The 10,344-nt window shown below is 36.3% G+C and overlaps 1 protein-coding gene across 1 annotated transcript; it reads left to right on the top strand.

Moving 5' to 3' along the window:
* The first annotated feature begins 6,758 nt into the window (after nucleotides 1–6,758).
* LOC124917600 (geraniol 8-hydroxylase-like) lies at nucleotides 6,759–8,752 on the top strand. Its single transcript, XM_047457993.1, has 2 exons — nucleotides 6,759–7,643; nucleotides 8,140–8,752. The coding sequence occupies exons 1-2, from the start codon at nucleotides 6,759–6,761 to the stop codon at nucleotides 8,740–8,742; spliced, it is 1,488 nt and encodes a 495-aa protein (XP_047313949.1). The 3' UTR covers nucleotides 8,743–8,752.
* The last annotated feature ends 1,592 nt before the right edge of the window (nucleotides 8,753–10,344 follow it).

Here is a 10,344-nt window from a genome sequence, read left to right on the forward strand (position 1 = left end):
ATATCTGCTTGGTGTGTTCCAATCCGGTCTTTCGATAAGTGTCAATAAAATCATTAGTAGCCTCGAACGGATCATGAAAATAAAAAAATTAAAATGTTATAAACAATTATTTAATGATTAATGTATAATTAAGTAATAATTATTACCGTCATAGAAGTCCAAATGTAATCCAATTGGTCAGCACTTAATGCATTCCACTTCAGAAGACGGTGTGAGACGGCTGAGGGGTCCCGCACAACCGACCCCACATGTCTAGATCACCGTGTTCTTCCCACGTCAGCACCACCGGGCCTCCCATCTACCTCTCTAAAAGTCAGAGGAATCCTTGTCCCCGCTGGCGTCTTAAATAGCGCAATATTCTTGAACTTCCCCCGTCTCTTACGGACAGTAGATTCTTCAAAATTATCAAATTCATAATTAGATATGTGAATCAATTCAAACAATAACTATGTTGGGTCAAATTATTTTGACTAAGTGTTGAAATAATTTAACCATTGAGGTTTTGATGATGAAATGATTTATGCGTTTTGATGCAGGTGTATCGAAATCATATTTCAACGAGATTTGGCTCTAATGAGGATCACTAGACCGATTTTGGCATTAGATGCATAAAATTAGACGTGCAATCTAACTCAGCGGAGTTAGACGTGCAGTCTAACTCAACGGAGTTAGACGTGCAGTCTAATGAATGCACAGAATTAGACGTACAGTCTAACTCAGCGGAGTTAGACGTGCATTCTAATGTATACGAAATTAGACGTGCTGTCTAATGTATACGAAATTAGACGTGCAGTCTAACTCAGCGGAGTTAGTCGTGCAGTCTAATGGATCTCAAAATTAGACGTGCAGTCTAACTCAGTGGAGTTAGACGTGTAGTCTAATATATTTGCGGAATTAGACGTGCAATCTAACTCAGAAGAGTTAGACGTGCAATCTAATGGATGGTGAAAGTTAGACGTAAGTCTAACTCTTTCAAATTAGTCTGAGGTAGAACCGGAATTAGACGTGCAGTCTAACTTAGAGGAGGTAGACGTACAGTCTAATGGTTTGTAACGATTAGACGTGTAGTCTAATTGGTGAAAGTTAGATGTAAGTCTAACTCCTTCAGATTAGTCTGAGGTAGAACTGGAATTAGACGTGCAGTCTAACTCAGCGGAGTTAGACGTGCAGTCTAATGGTTTGTAATAATTGGACGTGTAGTCTAATTGGTGAAAGTTAGACGTAAGTCTAACTCCTTCAGATTAGTCTGAGGTAGAACCGGAATTAGACGTGCAGTCTAACTCAGCGGAGTTAAACGTGCAGTCTAATGGTTTGTAACAATTAGACGTGTAGTCTAATTGGTGAAAGTTTGACGTTAGTCTAACTCATTTAGATTAGTCTGAAGTGATTGTAATTAGACGTAAGTCTAATCCCATTAGACCAGGCGGTCTAATGGATTCTGTTATTAGACGGGGATGTTTAATTTCATTAGATGAGGTCGTCTAACTGAAATACGTCTAATGCTAAGCTTAAGCAGTATGCTTGAAGCTAGCACCCGCCTACCCATGTGCTATAGCTGTACCATACTCTTGCTCCACTTTCTTGTGAAGATTAGTACAACAGCTATATGCAACCAACCAACGAATGTCACGTAAGAGAATTTTCCTCATATTACTTGTTTTGCAGGTACATCTCTGATGGAATATTCGGTGAACTACCAGTGTAGTGGTGTAAGGCCACGATCCTTGTGCTCAGAACCTGCTTTGTACAATGGAGACTTTCCAATGGAAGAGTGCCACGTATCATTCTAAAAGATTCGACCGTTAGTCTCTGCCCAGTATTTATCAGATCCTAAGGACAACGGACGAAGAACTGGTTTTTCATAATCTGCCTAACTGAACGAACAAACAATCTTGCTTGCTGATATTTCAGAGAGAGAAATCCAGCCTTTCAATACTGATCCTATGAAGCTGCTTTCCTAATTGTACTGTGTGTGAATCAAGAGAGAGCTAGAATCAAAAACACTTTAGCTGAGTGATATTCTTCATCTTGTATATTGAACAGAGTGTGTTCTGTTCAATAGTGAGCTAAGTGTGTGCAAACTGTATTTGATTCTAATCATATTATAGTGAATCCTTTCGGTGGTTGGAAGAAGGGGTGACGTAGGAGAGTTTCTCTGAACATCCATAAAAAAACGGCTGTGTTCTTTCATTTCTGTCATCTTTTCATTCTTCATCTTGCACTTCAAACCCAAGTAAACAATTGCGCCTTGAATCTGTTTCAAGTGTTTACAAAAGTTTGCATAAAATAGAAAGCGAATTAAATCCTTAACAAGATTTCTTTCAAACTGTTTTTCATAAGCCTTCATCAATAGCTAGACCCCCATCTCTATCGATAAAGTCGATCCTATCAATTGGTATCAGAGCCCTGTTTTTATTTTCTACGCTTTTCCTGAAAAATGTCGACCATAACAAAAGATGTCAGTGCTACAGCCATTCCAACCTTCTCAAAAAGAAAACTACATTGTATGGAAGAAAAGAGTTCGTGCTCACCTTTCTTCTCTTCATGACGACATGTGGGGCATTGTGACAGAAGGTCCCATCAAGATTGATAAGGAGAAGGCTGACTGGACCGTCGATGAAAAGAGGCAGAACAACCTCAACAACATGGCTCTTGATATTCTGTACATATCTCTTGATGACAACATGCTCAACTACATTATCGAATGCGATAGTGCCAAAGAGGTCTGGTAAAGACTCATCCAACTGTGTGAGGGCAACGAGAAAACCAAGAAAAAAAGATCATGGTTGCCACTCAACAGTTCGATAGCTTCAAGATGCGTCCTGGTGAAACAATGAACGATTTCGACACCAGATTCAGCAAGATTGTCTCCTCCCTGTCCATCCTAGGCAAAACCTATAGCCAACGGGAGCTTGCTATCAAGGTCATGCGTGCTCTTCCAAGGGAATGGGACATAAAGACAATGGCGATGAGAGAATCCAAAGATCTTAACAAGCTCTCTCTCTTTGATCTCTTTGCTGATCTCAAGGCCTATGAGTTCGAGCTGAACTGTAGGATGGAAGAAGATCAGCCCACATCCGTTATCATTTCCAAGGCTCCGGTGACTACTGAAGATCCACCAACCGCTCCAGATGTGAAGATGGCAACTCAGCAGCTAAGTAGCGACGCCATGTCTCTCTTTGTGAAGAAGTTTGGCGACTTCATGAAGAAGAGCAACTCTAACTCAAACTCTTCAAATTCTAATGACAATAAAAAATCTAAAGCTAATGTTACTTGTTTTAACTATGGTATTAAAGGTCATTATGCATCGGAATGCCGGAAGCCGAAACGTGAAGATGCCAAGGATGATGGAAAAAAGTTGAAGGCTCTTATGGCAGGTGACGGGAAGAACAAACGAAGCAACTGTGGTTCCTACTTCTCATCCAGTGAAAGTGATGAAGAAGAGGTGACCTATTTCATGGCTAGAGAAGATGAAGAAAGGACTTAGGAGACTGAGGTATTTGACTTCTCTTCCGAAAGGTTTTCAAGAGAACAACTAGTAGCTGCACTAGATGACATGGTCATTGAGTACAGAAAGCTAGCAGAATCCCTAAATGAAACTAAATCTTCATCAGATGGAAACAAACCAACTCTATTTCAAACTGAACAGTCAAATGTTTTTGAAAAGAAGATTGGAGAGATCTCATATGAGTATGAGGTACTCAAAGAACAGATTCAAACTCTTTTATCTGAAAACAAGAGGTTAAACTATGTTGTATGTGCATGGACAAGGTCTGGAGACGCTGTCAAACATCAGATCAGTATGTTGAAACCTGCTAGATCTAGATCCGAATTGGGATTTGATAGCAATGACCCTAACCTGTCCTGCAAGAAGTCAAACTCACCAACTGACAAGCTTAAGCCAATAAGTTTTGTCAAAGGAAGTATGATTGCCATTGAATCTGATCCTATTCATGAAGAAGTGACTTTCAAAAATGAAATAATCTATGTTCCGCCTACTGTTAGCTGGCTTAAGAATAAGCTAGAAGTAGCTAACAAGTTTGACAATCTAAAACCTGACTTTAAGGTAAGGAGTTTTAAAAGAAAGTCTTCTTCAAAAGCTAAAGGATCAGTGGCAAGCAGGAAGTCATCTACTAAGTCAAAATCCTATGCATTAATCACAACACAAAATGGGAAATCCATCAAAATAACTCAAATATGGATTCATAAGGGACTAATTGATCGAGGACCCAACTGAATATGGGTACCAAAATGTATAAATAGTTTCTTTTGTAGGTGATGCAGGAGGACTGCAAGAAGGAAGCAAGAAGAATACTCTTTTGAGTACACAACCTAGAAGATCAACAATGGCTTTTGCCACTCTAGTAGATTAAATGTTTTTATTTGTTAAAAATATTTTCGGTCCTTGGACCACAAAAACTGTTTATTATGCTTTTCTGTCCCTATACAAAATGAGAAGAAAAATTTATTTGGAAACAAAGATACTCTCCAGACGAATATCCTTAATCGGTCTAATTAGACAAGTATGTCTAAAAGAAACGGTTTGTACTTAGACGTATTTTTGTTCACAATCTATACATCTAAGTTTACATGTTGAGGTTTAAAACCTACGCGGTTAGACATACACGTCTAATAGACGTTAGACGTTTTTACGTCATGAGAAAGAGGATGCTCATGTCTAACCAAACACACGTCTAACACGTGGTGTTTATGCGGAATTAGACGTACACGTCTAATAGACATTAGACGAATTTTTATACAACACGGAATTAGACGTATGTGTCTAATAGACCCATCCGTCTAATAGACGTATGTGTCTAATAGACCCATCCGTCTAATAGACGTTTAGATATATGAATTTATGCAGTAAGAAAAATGTCTAAATACGTGCCGATTAGACTGATCAAGGACAGTTGTCCCACATTGAGAGCTATTCATTTATCCGCTCAAAACATTAAACAATCATCTCTTACCAACATGAAGACACGTGTCTTTCATGTTTAGAGAAAATGACTCATACCCTCATTTTTAATGATGACTCTTCGAAAAGGACGTCTAACATTAATTGCTGGGATATACCCTTAAAAAAAGTGACGGTTATTCTGTATATCTTTTCTCTATCTATATAAGGACATCCTTGCATGAGTTTGAAAGCTTTTCATCTCTCGAAATCCTTAAGAACCCTAGTTTTCTCTACATCCCTCTTTCTAAAATCTCTCTGAAATCTTGTGACTGTTCATATTCCTCTAAAAATGGTGAACAAGAGAATCACTTTCGGTCATTGTACTTTGCAAGTGTACTTTCCATCAGTCTACACTTTCGATCAGCCGGAAGTAGTAGCTATGTTCAGAACCCTAGAATATTCTGGGTTGAGTAAGTATCTCGGTGGTCCATTCATTTTCTATGAAAAAGAAGTTCGCGAGTTCTTCAAATCTGCAACTATGGTGGGTAAATCCATCGTAGAAACCGTCAATGGCGTGGAAATATCTTTCGATGAAACACTATATGCGTTGTTCTTTGAACTTCCAACGGAAGGGCACCCGTTCGACTTGATTCTTTCATCAGAAGTCATGCAAGAGATGAAGAAGACCTTTTCTGCCGATGGTTCAATGATCCATGTAAATGGAAACAAGAAGGTCCTTAAACCTCATTTCATTTTGCTGAACAACGTGGTAGCAAAAGCGCTCCAAGGGAAATCTGGCTCCTTCCATCTCTATAGTCAAGACCGTTTCGACTTTATGTGCGCCATTCCAAAGGGAATCCAGGTAAACTGGGCATCCACCCTTTTCCAGAACCTTTGCTTTTCGATCTGTCAGGCAAACAAGGAAAGCATAACGTATGTGGCTCAACTGAGTCGATTGATGGGGCATTTGGGGGTTCTTGTGGGTGAACCTGAGCAGATCAACTCTCCGAGGGTATTCTCTATCCTTACAGTCGCTAGTACCCTGATAACTTCGCCGTCGCTAAATTTCATCGCTAATAACCATAATTCTACCAGAGTTTGCTTATAAATTATTTGAATATATCTAACTCTATCCCTGTAATCAAATAATTCAAATTTGATAAGTTTGTTAAAATTATCAATTAAATAAAATGAAGTATAAAATCTCATACGTAATTAATAAATAATATTTTTTTTATACATACAAACACATAAAAATCAAGTATTAAATAAAATTAATAAATAATAATTATTTGAAATAAAGTTTCCTAATTTAAAAAAAAAATGAAATATTGAAATTGAATAAATACAATATTACTTAAAAAAAAGATAACAATGAATAATATTTAAAATAAATATAAAATATAATACATACTTCTTTTCATAATAATAATAATAATAAATTAATATTAAATAAGTCAAGTTTTATTAATGTTAAATATTTTTTTATATAAATTTCAAAATTTTGTTTATGTTTTCAGTTTTTTCATTCGTCACAATATTAATATATTTTGAGTATGATCAAATTGATTCAATTGTAATTATAAAAAAATAAAGTTAATTAAATATATAATGATTAAATTAGATAAATGAACTGATATTTGGGCAGCATTAATTAAACCTAACATAACATGTAATTCAAGAAGGATGCCCAACTCTAAACGTAACAGCGGACCCACGTTCATTGATGTGATTCTTGTATTAAGTATATTAATATTTACAAACACCACGAGCACCCTATGGTTATAAATGGCCTTCCATCTTTTTTGGTTGTATTATTATTATACAAAATAGATGTTCAATTGAGAGAGATATCATGGAATTATTGAAAGTGTTTTTTTATTTCCTACTCCCTTTGATTCTTCTCCAACTCCTCGTCCAAGTCCGGCGAAGCCGTTGTCTCCCACCAGGCCCCATCTCGTTGCCGATCATCGGAAATCTCCTCAGTCTAGGCGATAAACCTCACCGGTCCTTGACTAGGTTGGCCCAAACATATGGCCCAATTATGTCATTAAAATTAGGTCAATTGACTACCATAGTAATTTCATCTCCATCCATGGCTCAAGAAGTCCTACAAAAACAAGACATTTCATTTTCCAATAGGTTCATTCCGGACGCTATTCGTGCATGCGATGAATACAAGCTCTCTATTATTTGGTTGCCGACAAACGATCGATGGCGGAGCCTACGGAAGCTCGCACACACCCACGTATTCTCCGGCCGAGTACTTGATTCCAATCAACATGTCCGTTGGAGGAAAGTGGAGGAGCTTATGACCCACGTTCGAAAATGCTGCCACCAAGGCGTGGCAGTTAATATTGGCAAGGAGACCTTTCAGACATCGCTCAATGTGCTTTCCAACATTCTTTTCTCGGTTGACTTGGCCAATTTCGAAAGCAACGAGGCCCAAGTCTTCAAGGACTTGGTTTGGAACATTACGTTAGAGTCCGGGAAACCCAACTTAGTTGACTATTTTCCAGCACTGCGCGCCATCGATCCGCAAAGAATTCGCAAACGTATGTCATTATATTTTTCGAAGTTGTTGAGTTTGTTCGGTGAAATTATTGATAAGAAGATGGAAGCGATGAAAGCCTGCTTGTCGAGGGATATTTCTGAAGGCGATGTGATCGACATGCTTATTAAAATTTCTCAAGATAACCCGAAAGACTTAGACATACAACACATAAAACACATGTGTGTGGTTCGTACTCTCCCCCCTTTTTGTTGTTACTTATATAGTTAATTATTGGTTTAATTAACCACATAAAATGGCGATTTAAGTCTTCATGATCATATCTAAAAAACAAAAACAAAATACTTTATTTTATGTTTTTATCACATTTTAAAATGTCTTAATCTAAGCCATCAATGTATTGCTTTCCTACTTAACTAATTATAAAATGATCACACTTTAGATGGATATTTGATAAAAAAAAAAATTATATTAAAAAGAAATGATTAAATGATTTACAAAATAAATTAATCAATATTTTGGTAAACAAGACACGGGATTTAATATGTTGAAAATATTTTGGTAATTTACATCATAAATATATTATTATGCATTTTAGCAATGAATCCTAAAATTGAAAAATAAATTTTTAGTTTGAGTCCCCATTAATGTGTTCATGAGAAGCACCATAATTCATTAGACTCAATAACTCTTAAATGATTAATTTTTTTTTTTGTAATATCAGGATTTTTTTGTTGCTGGAACAGAAACAACCTCGAACACGTTAGAGTGGGCAATGACGGAATTATTGCGACACCCGGAGTCGATGGAGAAAGCAAAAAATGAACTTAAGCGAGTTGTTGGTGTTGGGAAGCAAGTGGAAGAATCAGATATTTCTGTATTGCCATTTTTGCAAGCTGTTATAAAGGAAACTTTAAGAATTCACCCACCAGTCCCATTTTTTGTCCGCCAAGTTTGTACAGAAGTTGATTTGCGTGGCTATATCGTCCCAAAGGGAGCGAACGTGTTGGTGAATGTGTGGGCGATAGGTCGAGACCGTGATCACTGGGAATATCCCATGGAATTTAAACCGGAGAGGTTTCTTGATTCCAAGATTGATGTTCGAGGTCATGACTTTGAATTGATTCCTTTTGGAAGTGGACGGAGGGTTTGTGTCGGATTATCACTAGCGATGAGAATCCTTCCGACGGTGTTGGGCTCGTTGATTAATTTGTTTGATTGGAAGATTGAGGGCAAGGTTAATCCGGAGAATCTGGACATTGAAGAAAAATTTGGCTTCACTTTGCAAAGGGCTAACCCACTCCTAGTAGTTCCCATTCCTATATAAAAATATTGGACTTTCATTTTATTTTAGGTGTGAAATAAATTGATTTTTGACCATTGAAATTCATCATATTATATATATATATATATATATATATATATATATATATATATATATATATATATATATATATATATATATACTAAGTATTATGTTCTTGTGGTGTAAGTTTTTGTTAAAGATTTCCTGACGTTTTTGCTAAAATGAAATAAAAAAGATTCCAAAAAGGATCGATGATATCATATATAAATTTATCACAAAATATTAGCTTAGTAATTTCCCTAGGCCTAGAATGAATTAATGAAAATATTCAACAATTACAAGAATTTTCAATATCTTATAAATTTGTAGTTAATTAATACATTTAACAATAAAATCTTGCGGCCTACATACTTAATCTGTTGTACCATTTTTATCTCCTCTTATAGCCTAGCGACAAGTTCTGGGTTCGATCCCGTCAGGCGGCAAGTTCTATGCCTGGTTAATGATTAAGTGTGTTTGCGGGCTACATACTTAATACGCTGTCCTATTTCAGAACTTGATGTATGAACAAAAACTTTGGAGATTTTAGGTTTTCGGCGAAAATTCTGGCAGCAAATTCTCTCATCATGAATACACGATCGACACAAACAGAACAATCGACACGATTTGCACGGTATCAAGGTTGTGGTTTGCTTATTGTGATCACGCTGTTAGTTGCTCAATGTCGTTTGTCAAACGTGTGCACGAACAAGACGATATCGACTCTAATTATTAGGTCGGTCATTCATTCATCTACAAAGTTTGGTTGGAAGGTTAGGGTTTCTAGTTTATCCTATTCTATAATAGCTAAGGTTTCTGGTGTACCATATTTTATAATTGCTCTTCTATGTTGTTTTGTTCTGTTTTTCATTAAAATGAGAAAAAGAAAAACAATAAGTATAAAGAAGTAAAGGAATTTTTGATTGAAGGTTTAAGGGAGGTAACTGAAAAGAAAATTGATAAAATTACTAAAAAAATATCTAAGAAAAATAGGAATACAACAAAGGTAATGAACCAATTGCTGATATAAATACTGAAGAAAATGCAACAGGAAAACAGGGGAAGAAAGAAGGAAATTGGAAGGTTGATTATAATGAAAGAGCCATCATGTTTGGTCTTAAAAACCAGATTACCAAACTCCTAATGCATGCTAAAAATGGAGAAATCACAATCAATAAAGAGAAAGCTCGAAAAATAATAGTCCAACTCAATATGCATTATCTCTAGGACTGGAATTTACTGAAAAAATAGGATATGAGAAGATAGTTAAATGGTCAGTTGAAGTAATGAAGGAGGTGATGAAGGATCCCAAAACCAAGACCTACACTATCATTAGTAATTCAAAATGGAAAGTCAACGAGGTGTGGAAGAATAAAGCAAAAAAGAAATTTGAAGACCATGCATACAAAAGAAAAGTCTACTTGGGGAATATCCAAATAAATGTAAAGGTACTCAACTCTCTATTTGAATTCAAATTACCTTCTAAATTAGAGGAGAAATGTATTGAAGACTAGGAGTTTGTGGTGGTTGGAAACTTCATTGGGAAAAACAGAGTATCATTCCCAACTACCAAATATGTTTTAA

The sequence above is a fragment of the Impatiens glandulifera genome, unplaced genomic scaffold (genome assembly GCF_907164915.1).
Source record: "Impatiens glandulifera unplaced genomic scaffold, dImpGla2.1, whole genome shotgun sequence".
Classification (NCBI taxonomy): Eukaryota; Viridiplantae; Streptophyta; class Magnoliopsida; order Ericales; family Balsaminaceae; genus Impatiens; species Impatiens glandulifera.

What these genes read in the sequence shown, in the direction of transcription:
- LOC124917600 (XM_047457993.1), top strand. Translation starts at nt 6,759, where the DNA reads ATGGAATTATTGAAAGTGTTTTTTTATTTCCTACTCCCTTTGATTCTT. An exon ending in ACATAAAACACATGTGTGTG is followed by an intron (nt 7,644 to 8,139) that starts GTTCGTACTCTC and finishes TTGTAATATCAG; the next exon opens with GATTTTTTTGTTGCTGGAAC.